Source organism: Terrapene carolina, unplaced genomic scaffold (assembly GCF_002925995.2).
Source record: "Terrapene carolina triunguis isolate 2854851 unplaced genomic scaffold, T_m_triunguis-2.0 Scaffold211, whole genome shotgun sequence".
In the NCBI taxonomy this organism is placed as follows: Eukaryota; Metazoa; Chordata; order Testudines; family Emydidae; genus Terrapene; species Terrapene triunguis.
The window spans coordinates 25,038,552-25,059,811 of NW_020664562.1; the positions used below are offsets into that span (position 1 = coordinate 25,038,552).

Consider the following 21,260-nt stretch of genomic DNA (forward strand, 5'->3'; position numbering starts at 1 on the left):
AAAATGCTTTACAATAGTTAGCTAACGGTACAAACAACATTTGGAAAAATCATTAAGAGGTCAGCTGAGACCCTCAGCAATTTTCAAGTGGTCCGTGAAAAAAAAAAAAAAAAAAAAAAAAAAGGAGTTTGAGAACCACTGCACTAGACTGTTTTGTATGGGGGGAAAAAAATCAGTTTTGAATTTGGCACATTTCAATTTCATTGACTGTGCCCTTGGTCTTGTGTTACTTGACAAAACAGAGGCATCTGATCTACCTTCTGTATACCATTCATTATTTTATATACTCTTAGCATATTCTATTATCACTCTTTCTGCGGGTGCAGCTGGAGAATCAATGCACTTCCCTTCATTGGCTGTTGCATTCATCCACTCTTAGTTACACTCAAGATATCATGGGGGAGGGGAAGGGTTTTTACATAAGAAAGAAGGGTATTAGGTGCTGTCTGATTTTGCTCATTTGAATATTGAGACTTCCTTTATATCCAAGAATAAATAAATATTTCCGTGTTTGGTTTAAAAAAGCCTTGGTTAGATGACTCATCTAGAACTATGTACATCATAAAAATAATAATATGTGAGCCACAAAATTAAAGAGAACCCATTTAGTTTTCCTCTATACATTTTTCCTTGAACATCTTTCATTCTACTGTATGTGTGTATTATATAAATTCAGATTTATAATTTATTTAGCTCTATTGTAACTTTTGTTAATGTCTGAAAGTTAGATTGTAAGACTATTACTATATAAAATATCAAGACATCTACAAAAAAATCCTTACATTTAAGTAAGTTTTCTCTTTAGCTTTCTTCCAAGTGTTCCTCCACATTAGAAAAATTAGAACGATCACCCCTTAAAAAGAACTAATACACTTTATATTTAGAAAGATTAATAGTAGATTCATAAAATCCTGATAGCTTCCCTATAAAATGGGAGGAAAAGACTGAAAGTGTGTCTTTGTACAAGAATCTGTTACTGTTGACTAAAACAGATGTATGCCTTTCATAGGCATATTTTGCAAAGACACATTCTGCTTGACTGGCATGAACACTAGAGCTCAAAAATCTTGGTCAAATCATCCTTTAGCCCAATGGATTAAAAAGATGCACCACTCTTATGTACATAAGAGCAGCCATATTGGGTCCGACCAATGGTCCATCTAGCTCAGTATCCAATCTTCTGACAGAAGCCAGTGCCAGATGCTTCAGAGGAAAAGAACAAGGCAATTTCAAATGATCCATCCCTGAGTGTTTAGGCCCAGCTTCTTGCAGTTAGAGGTTTAGAGACTCACCAGAGCATGGGGTTACATTCCCTGACCATCTTCGCTAATAGCCAGATAGACCAATCCTCCATTAACTTATCAAATTCTTTTTTGAACCCAGTTATACTTCTAGCCGTCACAGAATCCCCTAACAATGAGTTCCACAGGTAGACTGTGCATTATGTGAAGAAGTACTTCCTTTTGTTTGTTTTAAGCTTGCTGCCTATTAATTTCATTCGGTGACCCCTGGTTTGTGTGTTATGTGAAGGGGTAAATAATACTTTCCTATTCACTTTCTTGATACGGTTCATGATTTTATAGATATCTATCAAATCCCTCTAGACTGAATAATCCCAGTTTTTTTCTCTCTCCTCATATGGAAACTGTTCCAAACCACTAATCATTTTTGTTGCCCTTCTCTGTACTTTTTCCAATTCTAATATATCTTTTTTTGAGATGGGGCAACCACAACTGCATGCAGTATTCAAGGTGTGGGTGGGAGTTATACAGTGGCATTTTGATATTTTCTGTTTCGTTATATATCCCATTCTGAATAGTTCCCAACATAGGTAGTTTTTTTTTTTTTTACTGCTGCTGCACATTGAGCAGATGTTTTCAGGGAACTATCCACAGTGACTCCAAGATCTCTTTCTTGAATGGTAACAGCTAATTTAGAGCCCCATCATTTTATATGTATAGTTGGGATTATATTTTCCAATGTGCATTACTTTAATTTATCAACACTCAATTTCATGTACCATTTTGTTGCCCAGTCACCCAGTTTTGTGAGATTCCTTTGCAACTCTTCAGTCAGTTTTGGATTTAACTATCTTGAATAATTTCGTATCATCTGCAAATTTTGCCACCTCACCCTTCACCCCCTTTGCCATATAATTTATAAATATGTTAAACAGAACAGGTTCCAGTACAGATCCTTAGGGAACCCTGCTATTTACCTCTCTCCATTGCAAAAGCTGACCATTTATTCCTACCCTTTGTTTCCTATCTTTTAATCAGATACTGATCCATGAAGGATCTTCCTTCTTATCCCATGACTGCGTACTTTGCTTATCAGCCTTTGATGAGGGACCTTGTCAAAGACTTTCTGAAAGTCCAAGTACACTGTATCCATTGGATTACCCTTGTCCACACACTTGTTGACTCCCTCAAAGTATTCTAATAGATTGGTGAGGCATGATTTCCCTTCATAAAAGCTGTAATACCCAGAATAAGCATCACAAGGTGTCACACCATGTAGCGCACTACACAGCTTGCCCTGCTTTTCAAAGTGAATCATGCATAATCAAAGATTAATAGGTGCTAGATTTCATAAACTCGATTTATTATGTAGGTTGAAACCCATGGGGATAGAACTGATGAAAACTAAACTACCCTTAATAAGCACCTTCGATGGGATGAAATCACGCTTCTGGAGGTGAAGAGTATAATATTAATTGTCTCTAAGTTCTACATTACTATGTAGTTTCTTGAAATAAAAAAATAGCACACTGTTCATATGTTCAAACTACATGATTTTTATATTTTTTGTTATTTCAGTGTTCTATAAGTATTCCAAAGCCTTACCTTTGAAGAGCCATTTGAATACATTTGTATCATATTCTCTGCTCCCTGCTTTACCTTCAGTTCTATATCCAATTGCTTTTTTAAGACCATCAATCTGTTGTTAGTAGAAAAACGAGGGTCACTGTTTGGAGTATCTGGTGTTCTGGGACACTCTGTGAATTAAATACAAGATGTAATTTTCATAACAAGTCAATAAAGCTTTTCTAATATACTTCAAATATAATGTTTAACAAAGAGAAAGCTTTGTATTTAAATATTAAAACTGTGCAGAGATATTTTGAGACAATATTGCAAATATGCTTTAGTGTGAAAAACGCAGTGAAAGCCCAGTGATTCCTGCACATGGGCTAATACACATGAATCACTGACTGGGGTGGTAAAAGGTACCCAGCTTTGTTTATCTGTCCCCATGGAGAATGTGTCTTTTCTAAGGGCTGGTCTATACTTAGCCGGTAGTTCGACGGCTGGAAATCGAACTTCCGGGTTCGATTTATCGCGTCTGGTCTGGACGCGATAAATCGAACCAGGAAGTGCTCGCCGTCGACTGCGGTACTCCAGCTCAACGAGAGGAGTACCGCGGAGTCGACGGGGGAGCCTGCCTGCCGCGTGTGGACCGCGTCTGAACCGCGGTAATTTCGAAGTAAGGTATGTCGACTTCAGCTACGTTATTCACGTAGCTGAAGTTGCGTACCTTACTTCGACTTGGGGGGTTAGTGTAGACCAGGCCTAAGATGTCTAAAGTTTAAGTGCAAAGTGTAGTTTACCATTAAGCCTTCCCAAACTCTCCAACCCAACTTAAACTAGAAAAAGAAGAAAGGTTCCTGGATGACCATATTCAATGGTGATTGGTAAGGTCTACAAACAGATACATTAAATACATTATATCTAACATTATTTCAATCATTAGAGACATGCCAGATGCAGTTTACAGCAAGATGAAGGAACTGATAACGTGAACTCTTCCTTACAGTATGTATATACTGTGCTGATTGCTGATTCAGGGGAACTAATGGAATCACAGGTATCTGGATAATTAACTGAGCAGCCAGATTATTGAAAAATTATAACTTGGGAATGGAGAATGATACATTCTTGCTTGGGAATGTTGTTATTTTAGATCCCTATTCCTTTTTTAACAGAATTTGCTGCAGCTTTTACCAACCAAGTTATACTGTCATCAACAAGTTCCATGACTTGTCATCTACTTCCTCCTCTAGATAAGGAGTATGTTAGTCACTTGTCCAAATTCCATCTCCTGGAGCACAAACTATTAATTTCTCTCCATTCTAAGAATCAGTGTTCACTAGATTATTTCCTATTGCTTAACCAGTTTTAATCCCCAGTAAGATTTTGTCCTTTAACCTTTAGCTAATAGGGCCCCTAACCAAAGCTTTCTGAAAAGTCAAGTAAATTACGTCCACCACATCATCTAAATTATTTTCTGCTTAAAAGAAATAAAATAGAGAGGTACTATATTAGAGAAGCCATCCTGGTTTGTCCCTAAAAGGTTATACTTAACGGAGTGTTGGGATATTCTATTCTTATGTAAATCTTCAATTACTTTCCTTGGAACTAAAATGAGACTCACTGTTCAACTTCCTGAGAACTTCTCGTTTTAATAATTTATTTATATACACACACAGAAAAAGAAAGAGGCACTACATTAGCAACTTCCCAATTCCAAATGCCATTTACTTTTTAGCATCTGCTATTTCACATTACTTCTGCAGAACTGTCTGATAAGTAGCATATATAGTAGTTTTGGAGATTTAATGCATTTGCTTTTAAGTCTACTGTATAATTTTTCTCTTACAGACTTCAATCTCTGTCAAGGCTGCTCTCAGATTTCCCATAACAACTGCTTTTGGTGCAGCAATTTTCTCAATTGTCTTCTGCACCACACTTTCCTCATTCAGGTGCCTCCTAAAGTCTCACTTCATCCTTTCTGCCCAAAAGCTCAGGTTAATAAAAATAATGTTGTAACAACATTTTTAAAACCACCAAAGTTATTCCTTCTGGGTTTCCCAGGACATCCTGTCTTCTGGGTTTTAGCCCCGGCCTAAATGCATTGGTATAATTTAAGTTTCTTTAAACTGTCTTTGTTAAACCAGTTCCAGAGGCTGGTTGGAAACTATTTCTGTTTAAATAGTCTTATTTCAGCTTAGTTTAAGATGACGGGAACAGGTTTAAGATAAACCTATCCCACATGCTTCCATGTTCCCTCTCCCCCCCCCCCTTTTTTTTGTCATTCCATTCAGCTAATCCTCACCTACCAATTTTCCCACTCAAAAATGTAAACAAAACCAATGTCATAATTATCATAACCTGTGCAAGCCATCACATCATCTACTCTACTTGCATATTATTTACACAGAATAATTACCAGTTACTCAATTAGCTCAAGTGGTAGAGTCTCCAACCTTTCTGATGACCCATGTGGAGTCATTATAGTTGCATATGATTAAGTTTGTTTTTACAGTTGCTTTTTAAAACAGACATACTTAGGAAATTATGGAACCCTTCCTCTACATTAAAAGCACATTACGGTTCCAGAGTAAAACACTCAAAAGTTAAGAAATATCAGATTTAAGGTTACTTGTGCAACTGTAATTCAGTCACCTTGTGCATATGCATTATAATAGTCTTTAACAACATGATTCCTCCATCAGGTAGCTCCAAAGTGACCCTTACATGGGTCATCAGCAGGGTTGGGACCTTTAGGTCCACAACACAACAACACTTTATTTGAGCTTACTGAATAACTTGTAGCAATAGTAGGCTGTTATCTTCAATGTGGATCAACTACTAGAGGAGAAAAAAATCCATTTTGCTAGTGATTTTCAAGCTGTATACTAGACAGCAAAGAATGCTGAGACTCCAGAATCTTACATTCATTACCAGGTTTTGGAGGGGAGAGTTCTCTAATGGTTATAGACTTCTGTGCTTGTGCTCCTATTTTCCCAGTCACTCTCCTCTTTCCCAACTCATATTCCACTACCCTACCTAGCTCCTATTGTTCCCTGCCTAATCCTTCCCCGACTCCTTGGCATTTAAATCAGGTTGCTTCCTCCTTGATGCCTGATTGCTAGCGGAGGGTAACTGGGAGCCCCCGCCTGATATCACATTGAAAACCACTGCTCTAGGGGCCAAACTTTTTTTCTGGAGACCCAGTTGAAGAAAATTGTTGATGCCTGTGACTCAACGGAGCTGGAGATGAGGGGTTTGGGGTGTGGGAGGGACTCAGGACTAGGACAGAGTTGGGGTGCAGGGGTGAGGGCTGTGAGGTGGGGCCGGGAATTAGGGGTTCAGGGTGTCGGGGGGGCTCTGGGCTGGGGCAGAGGGTTGGGGTGCAGGAGGGGGTCAGGGCTCTGGGCTGGGGATGAGGGGTTTGGGGCACAGGCTTACCTCGGGTGGCTCCCAGTCAGCAGCACAGCAGAGGTTTAGAGGCAGGCGCTGCACCCCAGAAGCGGCCAGCAGCAGGTCTGGCTCCTAGGTGGAGGTGCACAAGCGGCTCTGCGCAGCTCTTGCCCGCAGGCACCGCCCCCTCCCCCAGCTCCCATTGTCCGGGAAGCGGCCAATGGGAGTGCAGAGCCGGTGCTCAGGGCGGGGGCAGTGCGCAGACCCCGTGGCCCCCCCGCCTAGGAGCCAGACCTTCTGCTGGCCACTTCTGGGGCACAGCGTGGTATCAGAACAGGTAGGGACTAGCCTGCCTTAGCCGGGCAGCACCACTGACGGAACTTTTAACGGCCTGGTCGGCGGTGCTGACCAGAGCCGCTGCGACCCAGTCCCTTCCATTCCGCGACCCAATTCTGGGTTGTGACCCACAGTTTGAAAACCACTAATCTAGAGGAACAAAAGCAGGAAAATTTCTGCTTAGCCCCTGCAGGACAGAGCACATTCAGTTGCTCTGTGGGGATGGAGCATGCCCAGTGAAGACAATCCTCAGAGAACATACTGCCAGGGGTGCTGGAACAATTTGTATAGTGGAGGTGCTGAGAGTCATTGAACCAAACTCTAAACCCTGTATATGATGGAAACCGCTTCAATCCAGGGGGTGCGGTAGCACCCCTAGGACTCCATGGTCCTATGCATACTGCCTGCCTCCAACAGACCTTTACTGTGTATGTCTGAACTATAATTTTTCAGAAACTGACAACTTAACCAACTCAAATTTGGCTTTCATAGCAGAAGGTAAAAGGCACATCCCTAACACCAAGGCAAATGCCCTTGTAAATTCTGAGTCACTGCTCCCAAGCATGGAGGCATTAGATCTTCTCAAGGAAATGGCTGTTGGAATTTAACAAGAGCAAAACAATGTATTTTTGAAAATACAATAGAAAACAATAGAACCATTTTTTGCTGAAATTCTTTCCCTCCCACACCTCCAATAAAAAAGAAGGCAACTCCCTGAAGCAGGCATCTAGCATAGAAAATTTCAGGTGAATGGTTAAAGTTTTAAGCAACTGAAAACAGGATCTTATAGTTGAAAGTGTTGGGCAACCTTAACCATAGGCAGCACTACCAGCAATGCCTTTAATGTTCCTTCTCTCTGTATTGTCTGTTTAGGTTGTAAGTATTTTGGGGCAGGAGCGGTCTCTCATTCTATATTTGTACAGTACCTAGTACAATGTGGCTCCAGTCTCAATTGGGGCCCGTTAGGCACTACCATAACACAAAACAAGAGTAATAAATTAATCCAGGTCATTTAAGCTTAAAATTAAACATGATCTTAAGTACTTTGCTAAACTGGTACAAAAAGTATTTTTCAGGTGGAAGAGGTATGTGTGAATAAAAGCTTCTCCAATTATTTAGCCACATTTGCTTGCACAATAATGAAAATGCAGGATTTAATTTGTATATTGCATCCTTTAATTTTGAAGCCCGTAAACTTACAGCAGATGTGGAGAGTTTTACTGTACTGTGGATTAACAGCCTTTCACCTATTGATGCCTAGATGAAGTTAGTTTATGTAATGAATGAAGTAGTTTGGCTTTCAATACAGATTTTAGTGGATGTCTATCTGGTTCCCATAACTAGCATGATAATTTTTGCTCAGACTAGAAAACACAAGTGTTTTTGGTTAAAACTAGTGGGTACTGGCAGAGTTGAGTGGTAACACTTACATCACTTGCTTGCACTACATAATTTTTTTTTTTTTAACAGTTTCAGTCTTTTGCTTTTGTGAGAGAGACTAATTCACCAAATTCACAAAACAAGTTAAAGAAAATATTTTAACTCACTGATGACCCATTTCTCACATTTTTAAACAAGACAGGGTTAAATTTGAATCATGGTAATTTTCAGTTTGAAATGTTTCTGTTCATAATATATGACCATGACCTTTATTTTTTATTCTTTGGACTTTTTTTTTTTTGTAAAGTCTCTTCAGCTTGATTTGTACAGTACTTATTAGCAAACATGGTTTTTGCTTCTAAATCCTCACTTTGATGAACACTGCCACCCAAATTGAAGTCATTAGTGGAATAATTGAGCTCATCTCCTTCTGAAACTGTCATGCATTTCTGTGGGGATTCTTGCCTCGGATGCTAAGTGCATTAACTTTTCAATAAGCTCAGCATGAGATCTGGGAACCCAGGTTGCTTTCTGAATTTGGAGTCCCAGATGGTACTACTGCATGCTGCTAAGCTATTCAATTAGAAGCAAGCACCCTTGGTAACTAGTTAACTTTAATCTTATTTTAAATTATTTAATTGTATTTTAGCTCCTTCAGTGTCATGACCAACAAGCGCCTGAGATGCACATTGCTGTGTTTTTACTACCAACAGCTCATGCTAGGAGATCACATCAGTACTCTTTGCTTGAGCACAAAGTAAGTTCAAGGCAATGGAATGGATAAGAAAAATTGTTCCACATGGTTATCAGCAGTTTCAAAATTTATAATGCTTATTAATAAAAAACTACAATAATCTTGTTTTGGTGGCTTTTGAATACTATGCAGAAGCTACATTTATGCAAAACTCCAACACTAACCTAATGGAGACTTCCAAAGTATAGCATAAAACTGGGAAAATTTAAGTACCACCAAAGCAGCCAGTAAGTATCAGATTGTCTCAGATTCCATCAATATTGTTCTTTCACAGAAATGATGCACAAAATAAGTGTTTCACAAAATCTTTTAGTTTTTTTTAAACTTATTTTAATTTTCTTCCCATTTTTATCATGTTCTTTCACTGAAAAAATCATTTTTCAGGCAGCACTAGCCTTTCTAATTGTGCCCTCCACCATTGTCTCCCCTCTTCATCATGGCTCTCTTTCACCTTTCCCATTCCCTGCCATTTCGGTTAAATCTACCTCCTGCCCGTTAGTTCTATGCTGTGTAACTGTAAGCATGTAACAGAAGAATAATTTATGGGAGAAGAGATTAAATAAGGCACAGAAAAAAAAAAGTGTGATGAGGTAAGGAAGAATGCCTCATATTTTCTCCCCCCAAAAAGGTGTTCTGCAACAACAATACAGTAGTACCTCCCGGGGTATCTAGCTAAATAGGAGTCTGCATATTATAAGTATTATATGAATAAACTGTTCACGTGTTACAAGTCAACTAGTTCAGCACTATGCTACTTGAGTAACTGTTCTATGTAAATTCTAGTCTTAAGATACATGGGAGAGTATTAAGATAATTTGAAAAACACTTCTACATACATGCACAAGGCAACAACAAAATAAACATGCCCATATTTTGGATTAGAATTAATCCTTCAGATTTTCAGTAGTAATGGCCACCAAGAACCCATAATCTTGTTTGACAATGAAGCATAACTTACACGTAGCCAATACACTCCAATACTTTTTACTGGGTTAAACACCACCACATTGACTTAAGTTTCCTAAAACTCTGCCTCTCACTTTGAATAATGTAACATTCTGAAAGATAACGAGAGATCTAGATACAAAGCCTTACTTCTAAAACAAGGCTAGATTCACCAGCAACTCTGTAACAGAGAAAAAACCTATTCTATGTTGTGGCAAAAGCTATTACCTTTGAATCATCAGAAAAAATATGCTGAACCTAATGGTTCAATGCTACAGCTTTTTGAGCAATCTGTGCTTAATGACTGAGGTTTAATGCCAATTCCTCATCTAATCCTCCTCTTGAAGTGGCTGCTGAAAATCATTTCTTATGGCATTAAGACATGTAGCGCTGCAGCCAAAGCACCATCAAAACAACTTTTATAGTTCATATACATTTCTGTAAATTAGATTTATTAGCAATTTAATTTGTAACAGTTATGGCAAGTATATGTGTGTGAAAAAAAAAAACTATGAATCTGACGTTCAAAAAATGTAGGGCTGTTGATTAATCACTGTTAACTCATGCGATTAAAAAAATTAATCGCACTGTTAAACAATAGAATACCAATTGAAATTTATTAAATATTTTGGATGTTTTTCTCGGATGATTACCCAGCACCTGTTCATTTTAAGAACACTTTCACAGCAGATTTGACAAAACGCAACGAAGGTACCAATGTGAGATTTCGAAGGACAGATACAGCACTCAACCCAAGGTTTAAGAATCTGAAGTGCCTTTCAAAATCTGAGACAGACGAGGTGTGGAGAATGCTTTCAGATGTCTTAAGAGAGCAACACTCTGATGTGGAAACTACAGAATCCAAACCACCAAAGAAGAAAATCAACCTTCTGCTAATGGCAACTGACTCAGATGATGAAAATGAACATGCATCGGTCTCCTCTGCTTTGGATCGTTATCGAGCAGAACCCGTCATCAGCATGGACACGTTTTCTGGAATGGTGGTTAAAGCATGAAGGGACATCTGAATCTTTAGCACATCTGGCATGTAAATATCTTGCGATGCTGGCTACAACAATGCTATGCGAAAGCCTGTTCTCACTTTCAGGTGACACTATAAACAAGACGTGGGCAGCATTATCTCCTGCAAATTGTAACCAAACTTATTTGTCTGAGCAATTTGCTGAAGTAGGAGTGAGTGGACTTGTAGGTTCTAAAGTTATACATTGTTTTATTTTTTAATGCAGTTATTTTTTGTACATAATTCTACATTTGTAAGTTTAACTTTCATAATAAAGAGATTGCACTACAGTGCTTGTATTAGGTTGTAATCAAAAATAAATATAAAGTGAGCACTGTACACTTGGTATTCTGTGTTGTAATTGAAATCAATATATTTGAAAATGTAGAAAACATCCAAAAATATTTAAATAAATGGTATTCCATTATTGTTTAACAGTACTATTAATCGCGATTAATAACAATTAATGTTTTTAATCGCTTGACAGCCCTAATAAAAAGTTGTACTGGCTACAGTTAGATGCTGTGCCATAATAAGAGTCTGTACTAACATTTGCATAGCATCTTCCTTCTGTAAATCCTGACAGTGCTTTACAAAGATTATCTTTACAGACATTTTATAGATAAGAAAACATGCAAGGAGAGGTAAATGACTTTCCCAAATTACCATAGCAAATCAGTGAGAGAGAGAGAGAGAGAAAGAAAGAACCCAGGGTCTCTAGAGTTCCAGTCCCAGCACTATCTAATGAATCACACTGCATTCAGGTGCCTCATCCGTACATCACTTAATCAACATACCATAATTCTGACCTGCAAAAACCCAGTTCTTTTATTCTTAAGTGGGACTATGAAATTTATTTGTCTAGAACCCTGAATCCAGCAAGTAAAGGAGAGTTTGACTTTACTGCTTTCCACAAACATGACTGAAGATCCACAAAGAGGCCATGGCGACCGGAGCAAATGCTATTTTCGCAGCTGTTAGTCTTCTTCTCTCACAAGGCCAGTCTGAGACCATATCACCAAGTCTTAGGGTATCTTCTCCCCATATTCTGAAAGGCAAGGGACAACTGTCCCCCAAATGCATGAACACTGGGCAGGAAAAAGTTGTAACCTGTAGTTTAATCTATAACTAAGCAACTACTGGGAGTTCCCTACCGACCGCGTGCTAGGTGGGATGTCCCCACAATCTAGCATATGGTTATTGCAGAACTCACAGTGGCTCCCAAGCTTCTGTGCTAAATATAAATTTCCATGTAATCCTGAATTCTGAAATGTACTAAGAATAGGAGAGTACTGCTATCTGATGGAAAGACAGGCATTCCCAGCACCCTCAAAGATTATGAATTTTGGGGTTCGTAATGAGCACCGTTAAAGAGGCCAGATGAGAAAGTGGACAATCAGCTTTCCCTGAAAACTCCAAAGAGAACACCTTTGATCCAGGATAGAGAGTGAGTCAGCCCTCTGAATATAAAAAGATGGTGATCTTCACGGTCTAGCCACCTCCTCTTAGATATTAAAGTTCATACATCTGAGCCTTTCAAACAAAGATTACCAGTTTGATTTTGCGATGGATAGATGCTCACTAACACATAAATTTATGACCGAAGCCAGGAGTTTAACATTAACCCAGCATACCACCTAGTCCATGTACATCCATTATCAAAAGAGGTTGTATCAGCACATCAATTCTCAGTCTTGAGAAAGACAGAAAATTTACTGATAGCAGGAGGTTTTTTCTGTGAATTAACATGGATGGAGCTCCGAGAGAAAATAAATTTAAATTACACGGGCAAATGGCGTAAAAGAAAAATAAACATCTCAATATTAGAACTAAGTTTTTCCTCAATTATCAACTTAAACACTAACAAAAGATTCCTAAGGTTTCTAGTCTTCAGAAAGGTTGTGAAATATGTTGTTAAAGAATTTAAGGCTTCCATAGGAATAACTGATATGAACTAGTGCTAAGAACAAGAAGATATATACATTGAATTCATAAGAAACAGCCCCCACCCCACCCCAGGAGACTTAAATATGCACACATACCCCTAGATGCAAGGAATTTACTGTACACACTTCTACCTCGATATAACACTGTCCTCGGGAGCCAAAAAATCTTACTGCGTTATAGGTGAAACCGCGTTATATCGAACTTGCTTTGATCCACCGGAGTGCGCAGCCCCGCCCCACCCCCCCGGAGCACTGCTTTACCGCATTATATCCGAAGTCGTGTTATATCGGGTCGCATTATATCGGGATAGAGGTGTATGTGTAATTATCAAAATATAAAAATGATGACATACTTTGATAGGACAATATTGAAATAATCACTAGAAGCAAGACTGTAAAAGCTCTGTATGGACTTAAAAACAGCAATTAGATAAGAAAGAAAATTCAGAAATAGCACTGAGTAAATAGTGAGATTAACACCAAGTAAAAGCAAGTGGAAGCAGACACCTATTAATCTTGTGGTTGGTAGTTTGTTGCAAGAACCTTCAGAGCAGCAACCTGAGGATACAGTCTCCCCTGCTCATGCTGGAAAGAAAAAAGAAGAGTCATCTCCTGTGTCTTTCACTTTAAAGCTCCAGTATGGAAGACAAAGAGGGCCCAAAGAGTTTTGGAGCTGCCACTTGTTAGAAAGAGGTATTGGGAAGCCTCTGCTGGATAACTCTGGCCTTCTCAGGAAGGGATCAAAGGAAGAGTCAGACTCCTTCCCCTGGTTCTTCTGACCCAGCTCATGAGCTACACTTTTTTGTTGATGGTCAGTTGCACTTCCCGAATCACTTACTAGTAAACATCACTGCTGAACTTCTCTTGTGGCAGAGCTGTATGCACATTCTTTCCCAGGCCCTGTGGAAGATGTTTACTACTAACTGAAAGCTACTTGGTCCTAGAGAAGCTGAAACTAAAACCAAAAAGCTAGCAGGCAGGTGAGTGCAAAGAGAGAAACGAAGGGGAATGGAGACAGGCGGGATTGGCCCCATTTGTTTAGTGTTGTTGCTCTTGAACATGACAAACACCTTCCCCATCCCTTATTGAATAGCAACAGGGAAGCAGAAAAACTAAAAAAAGTAAAGACTTTTTGAAATCAAAACATACTATTTAAAAGTGACAGAGGGTCCTGTGGCACCTTTGAGACTAACAGAAGTATTGGGAGCATAAGCTTTCGTGGGTAAGAACCTCACTTCTTCAGATGCAAGAAGAAGAAGTGAGGTTCTTACCCACGAAAGCTTATGCTCCCAATACTTCTGTTAGTCTCAAAGGTGCCACAGGACCCTCTGTTGCTTTTTACAGATTCAGACTAACACGGCTACCCCTCTGATATTTAAAAGTGCTCTATCAAAACCTTGATTTTAAAAAATGTTTACATTTAAAATCAATACTGCGCCTTTCAAATACCAATTGCAGAGTAAAACCTGCAGGGACTGATTTATGTACAGCATCCAGCAAAATGAGACCCCAATCTCAGATGCTATTGTAATACATATAATGATTCTTCCTGTAGACAAATAGCACTGCAAATCTCAAAAACGTGACCGCTTTTAAAGTGTTCCACTTAAGAGAGAAAGTGGGATGTGACAAGTATCTCCACTCTCCCACTTCTGAAGTCATTCTATTTAAAAAAGCCTCCAAATTTATGTCTGTACAGATTTTTAAACAAGAATCCACCTGCAATCTAGGTATCTCCTATTTCTTCACCTCTTCATCAGCCACTTTAGTTCTCTGCAATGCTCTGTTTCTCGATTATTGCATGTCTTAACTCATGAGAGAAATTACATACAAGTTTTTAAATATATGTGACATACATAAAATGTACACAAGCCTAACAAGGGTAACTCAGCACTTTGGCAGCATGCCATATTCTCAGATATCGTGAGTTACTGAAATCACCTGCTAGGATGTTTCAAGACTCTCACTGCATCCTTTACTTTAAAACAAGATTGATATGTTCTTTTTATTCTGTTGCCCAAACTGCTCAAGAGTTGACAGTCACTTAACAGACACCCTCAATGGCACGTGTATATTTATACAGACTCATTAGCAATATTTTAATGTCAAATCACCATACTGTCCTCATCCAAGTCTTTTCACAATACTGAAAAAGGCATTTGTTTGACTGTTTACTTTCAAAACATTCCATTTTGAAATGCCAAGTTTGATATTTTTCAAAATTAATACCAACTCCCTGCACTTCCACGGAAAATACAAGTTAGAGTATAATGAAGTTTAAAATTTCATCGGTTAATGACAGCTTCTACATATGTAAAATCCCTAAGATTTATTCAAATTATTTTGATAAACAGCCATTTTTACTGTAAGTTAGCCAATGAATAGTATGACAAACACATTTGTCGAAAAAAAAAAAAAAGAGCTAGTATTTTAGTTTCAAACTATTAAGGCAAGGGGTTCACAAACCTTTTCATAATGTAAATCACAAACACCTCTCGTACCACTTTCCCACCCATTTGCAATCACAACATTCCTTGTGGAAACTGCATGGAAAAGCAATATTAGGAAATTATTTTTCTAATTTTGGCAGTCGTCTTAAGCATTTTAGTAATTGGAAGTAATTGCAAGCACCACATGACTAGCCAGTGGTCTCCTGACCACCAGCAATTGCTCTGTGGACCACCAGTCATCTGAAAGACTACAGTTTAAAACTTACTTAAAAAAATCTAAAACTATTCCAATTATTATTTGAAGCAAATATAAATGTATGTTGGTAATTCTTCAAAAGCTATTGAAAACCAGGTTACAATAGCAATCCTTTATAATTAGAGGACTTCATTTAAAATAAATCAATGTAAATAAAGGTACAAAATGTCTAAGAAAAAAAATAATAGTTTTTAGTATTGTATTGTACCTGTAACATCTTCTGGATCTGTTACAACAATGTGCGCATTTAATTCCTGCAATTTATGATGCAATTCTTCCAATTTCTTGTTTGATTTTTTCAAAATGTTGTCCACGTAAGCCAAGTTTTTTTTATCTGTTGTGACCTTTCTCAGGTTCTCTGCTCCTTCCTTGATTTTAAGTTCCTTCCTTATTTCACGTTTGATTTGGTCCTTTATTTCATCCAACTTCTGTTGTACCATTGTGTCTGAGAAGTCCAATTTTTGGCCAATGCTTACATTTTCCGAGACTAGAAGACTTCGGGCATCCCCCTACAGGGAGAGAGGGAAAAAAAAAAAAAAAAAAAAAAAAGGCATAACCAGAGGTTAGCTGCTTGCATGACTAAAAACACTAGGCTCATGTCCAGAATATGTTAGACACTCACCTTGAGAAGCCATTTACTAAATATTTATCTGTCATGCTGCCCCAACAAAGCAACAAGCCCATAAACTTGTACAACTTCACTGAAGTTATGCTTTACAAGTAACAGATTTGTTTTAAATCTAGTGACACTTTACTATGCCTATTTTTTAACAGAAAGACTTAAATACCTCTGGATTTGTCATGCATGCATGCCTTGACTTAGAGCCACATTTGCATTTTTTCAAGATTTAATTGTGAGCTTTAGTAGACTAAGTGGATCTAAGCAGTAACATTTAATTCTTACAGTTAGTAACAAAGAAGAATTCCTATACATTTACTTAGAATTTCAGTAGTTATCCTATTAAAAAGTATTTTAAAAAAGTAGAGCAACCCTTTCATAGGCTTAAAAAAAACACTGCAGTGTTTACAGACACTAGGTATTTTGGAACATATGTTACTGGAATGCAAGTTTCTCTTTCTGATTTGCTTCTTTTAAATTTTTATTTAGAGGGATTTAAAAAATGAAATAAAAGTTGCAACTTCCTTTCTTGACATAGGTAGATGGGCAGAGGAGGAGACGAAAGTATGAAGAATAACTGATCAAAATAGGTTCCTGTAAAGTGTAGGAGTGGCAAGTGACATACAAAATAGTTATTTAAATTACAAGTGTGGTTCAAAATATTTTGTTTCTGTGGATCCCACTTATTCTGCATGTATTCGCTGGGGCTGTGCCTGTACCCTGCATACCCTCATGCCCCATTCACCTTGGGCATATAGAGCAAAGCAGCCCTGACCATTTCAGTTCCCTTGCTAATTCAGGACCCCAGTAAAGATGGATTGGGAAAGAACAGGGATGGAGTGCAGGTTGTGGATGCCACACTAACAAAGTATTTCAAAGAACCAGTTGCTGTAAAGTAAGACAGTCTTTGTCCATGTAGATCCCCTCCTTATAACTAGCTATTAGTTCCCAGATTAATAGGAGGAGGGTCTAAGGAGTCTTATCTACAGCTAGCTAAATAAGGATTGCAGAATTAGTCTACTAATTTGGAATGTGATCTAGTCTCCAAATCCAGGGCATAACATTTAGTAAAGGAATGTTACTGAGCTGTAAGTAGCTACCCTGCAGATGTCTGATACAGGAATATTTCTTAGGTATGCTGAAAAGGTTTCCAGGGCTGTTGTTGACTGTTGAAGGAAAGTGTATATCTGCTAGTTAGTAACAGATTGATCCACTTGGATAATCTCTGGGAAGAAATGGTTTAACATTCCACAGCTCTCCTTAATGGAAAGAAAGCACTTGGATAAGAGTTAAATGCGGTGGGGATGTTCCATAAGAACAATTTAAAGTTCCACGGATGGGAAAGGCTATTGAATGGAATTATAGGTGTGAACCATTTCTTTTAGAAATTTTTAAACAGTGGGATGAAAACACAATTTTGAATGTGAAGGCGACAGGCTGAAACGGCAGCTAAATGGACCCTAATGGAGCTGATGGCGAGGCCCTGTAGCCTGCGCTGGAGGACGCAATCCAGAATCTTGGGAACAGAAGCTTGCAATGGGTCCAGACCTTGTTGTGAAGCCAGATACAAGATCTTTTCCACTTTCATCAGTAGACTGATCTTGTAAAGGGTTTCCTTCTCTGTGTCAAGGATTGTTCTACAAGTCCAAGACAGCCTCTCTGTGGGCTCATTCAGCCAACTTCCAAACAGGTACAGGGATGGGGACATGGTTGGAGAATTTGGCCTCAACAGTAAATTTTGCAGATTGGAAAAAGAGAGGTCTTATGAGCTTGTGTATTAGGGTGACTGGAATTAAAACAGAAAAAGGGATGAGAAGCATCGTGGAGGGACTCTAGCATGGTATATTCTCTGAAGCAGAAGATAAATTTTTTGTTCTTGCTGGTGGCAAAAATAGATCTATCACAAGGAGCCCCATCTGTGGAATAAAGGCTTGGGAATGGAATCTATTAGTCACCACTCATGGCTGGCTGAATACTTTCTGCTGAAGTAATCTGCCAGATAGCTGTTTGCTCCTAGTAGGTGAAGAATCATGGGAGTTATCCTGTGAACATGGCAACATTTGCACACACACACGCACTCACACAGTTATTGCTATACTACAATGGAGAAGTATTATCTGTCAAGATCTCTGCTGTTCTTTTCAAGAATGGTGGAAAACTCTGGAAGCTAGCTGAATAACCCAGAGTTCAAGCACATTGGAATGGAGCAAGGACTCTCTCCAGGACCATACTGCTTTGAATTTGTAGGTGGTTTTGATAGTCCCTTCCCAACCAGCCGTGGAGGCATCTGTAATCAGCATCACCATGGGAGATTATGGTACAGAATGGTACTCCTTTGCAACTATCTGGGGAACTTGTATGGTTCCAACTCTTATAAATTAAGTTTGGGGGTTGGTAAACATACCTCAGCCATCCAGAGGTATCTCATAAGTGCATGATGCCATGTGATATAATAATTTCAGAGTTTCTTGCTGCTGTTTCAAGATTATACCTGAAGCTGGAGATGAGGGGTGTGATTGTCTGAAATCAGTCTAGAGGGATTTTGCCTTTGTTGACTTAGAATCTAGAAGATCCCCAATAAATTCTATGGATTTTGTTGGAATGAGATTATTATTTATCATTCACTCTCAGATTGATGGAGTCAGTAAATTGCATACAGTGGAGTAAATTTTCTGTAGCCTGGATGAATCACTACGTGACAATAAGTGTCCTGAAGTTGAGAGGCACAAACCAATCTGAGCTTCTAGAGAGGATATGATGAAGGCTGGTGTCACCATTCTTAATTTAAGTCAGCATGTGAATTTGTGTAGTCACTTCAGGTACTGGATAGGTTGCAGTTCCCTTTTTCTTCTGGGAATAAGTAGTAGTGGGAATGGAAACCCTTCCTTCCCTACCCTCTGAACGTCTGGGTACTTCTTCTGTTGCTTCTAGGTTGTAGTAAGGAACCCACTTCTTCCTTCAGCTGTCTCTTGGAAGATGCATTTCTGAAGAGGGATCAGGGATTGGGTATGGGGCAAGGACTAGAACTGTATGGTGTGGCCTTCTGTAACAATCTCCTATACCCATTGAACTGAAGTAATTCCAGCCCAGGCTTAAGAGAAATGCAAAAGGCAGCAATCAAAAATGGAGCAGATAGAAAGCTCAACTTCAACCTGCCATATGGAAGACAATGCAGTGAAGGTAGTAGAGGAAGAAGACAGGGCTCATGTGGGAGAAGCAAGACTTCCTATAGAAGAGTAGTCAGCAGACCTCTGTTGCCGACAGGAGGAAGTTCTCTGTCTGAACCAGCCCTCGGGTTTCCTCCTAGTTGCAGGTGTACAGATACCCAAGAATCTCAGTGTAGCCCTAGAGTCCCTTAGGGTATGTAACAACTCATTTGTGAAGCAACTAAACAGGTCTGGCCCTTTGAAGGAAAGGTCTTCAATATCTGTTTGGACCTCTTTAGGAATCCGCAGGACTGCCCTTTTCTTGGCAAAGGTTAGGACCACTGAACAGGCTGCTGTATCAGGGTCATCCGGGACTACTTGGTGGAAAGTTCTGGCTAACTTCCAAACTCCCTCTGAAATGATGGATCTCAAGACAGCCCTCACTTCCTGTGGGACCTTGTCAGTGAATGATGACACTCTGTCCCAGGTCCTGTAGTCATGTTTAAAGACTAAGGGTTGATAGCTGCTTATTCACAGTTGGGAGACACTGAGGGGCAGGCCTTTCTGCTAAGAGGTCAATGTCTCTTGGGATCATTTGTCCTTGAGTGGTTTTAGGTAGTTCCGTCTTCTCAGATTTCTCCTGTGCTGCAGATACTGCTAGATCTAGGAGTCAGATGCAAGTAGATGTCCTTAGAGTGATTTGGTGGTGGAAAGGAGACATGATATGTTTTCTCTGCTTGTTTCAGTGCAGAATGTCAAGGCTGGAGTCTGCCAAAGGTGTTTGGGGGCTCTAGAAATCCTTCATTTATTGACATTGCCAATCTGCCAGGGAGATTAGAATGGTGAATATAAAACGTGTATGTGCTTTTTCCTGTACCACAGATAATTGCGTGTCCTGTGTCTGCTGTCCTTCCTAGAATTCCTGAAAGGACTTGAAGTTGTCAGATAATAGTATTGTAGTGGATGTCACCAGAGGATAGGGATGTAAATACAGTTTTTAAAAAGTTAACCGTTTAAATGATTAAAATATTTTGTTTAAATGGTTAACCGATTAAAGGGCCGCTCCAGCCACTGGAGCCGGCCAGCGCGGGGCCGCTGGTCTGGCCAGCCCGGGGGTTTAACGGTTAAGGCAGATTAACTGGTAAGACTAATGCGTACCAGCTAACATTTTACATCCCTACCAGAGGAATGCAGATCTTTCGGAGTAGTCAGCTAGAAAGGGTTGAGGGAAGTCTTTTCTGGATGTTTTAAAAAACCCAACAATATCTTCTGCCTCTACGTCCTGAGCCTCCGCCTCCTTCTCACGTTGTTCTCTCTATCATTCCCTGTGTAGTTCTACTTCACTGAATGGTCTAGTCAGGAACTTAACTGGTGAAGGCAACCTAGGTCTGTAGGAAGAATGAGTGTGCAACTCCTAGATCTAGACAGGGCCCCCCAGAATGCCCAGTAATGCCAAAGTGGTAAATTAGAGGGATAAGACTGAAAAGGCCCAAGATGATGTTTTTCGAGGCATGTCAGGAAATCTGGGTGGAGGGCTCTCAAAATCTGATGGCAGTGATTTTGCGTGTGATCTGGGGGTTGCTGCACTAGAGCAATTCCTGCAAGGAGGAAGCAAATGGATGTCAAGAGAAGGGTCTCTGCTTGACTCTGGAAAGAGTGTGAGCGGACAGGGAAAGAAGAGGAGTAGTAGTAAATACATTCTAGAAATAGTGCCAACCTCTAAGGCCTGGACTACACTACGGAGTTAGGTCGAATTTAGCCGTGTTAGGTCGATTTAAAAATGACCGCGTCCACACAACCAACCCTATTCCGTCGACCTAAAGGGCTCTTAAAATCGACTGCTGTACTCCTCTCCGGCGAGGGAAGTAGTGCTAAAATCAACCTTGCTGGGTCGAATTTGGGGTAGTGCGGACGCAAATCGACAGTATTGGCATCCGGGAGCTATCCCAGAGTGCTCCATTGTGACTGCTCTGAACAGCACTTTGAACTCCGATGCACTAGCCAGGTACACAGGAAAAGCTCCAGGAACTTTTGAATTTCATTTCCTGTTTGGTAAGTGTGGCGAGCTCAGCAGCACAGGTGACCATGCAGTCCCAGAATCGCAAACGAGCTCCAGCATGGACCGAAAGGGAGACACTGGATCTGATTGCTGTATGGGGAGAAGAATCTGTGCAGGCAGAACTCCGATCCAAAAGAAATGCAAA

At 39.6% G+C, this 21,260-nt stretch overlaps 1 protein-coding gene across 1 annotated transcript in view; it reads right to left on the reverse strand.

The window, feature by feature from the left end:
* LOC113407386 (serine/threonine-protein kinase N2) overlaps positions 1-21,260 on the reverse strand; it is a 124,411-nt gene that overhangs the window by 54,930 nt on the left and 48,221 nt on the right. The window contains exons 2-3 of the mRNA XM_026655822.2: positions 15,500-15,800; positions 2,847-2,998 (exon numbers count right to left, since the gene is read on the reverse strand). Coding sequence (XP_026511607.1) covers positions 2,847-2,998; positions 15,500-15,800 — 453 coding nt within the window. The remainder of the gene's footprint in view (positions 1-2,846; positions 2,999-15,499; positions 15,801-21,260) is intronic.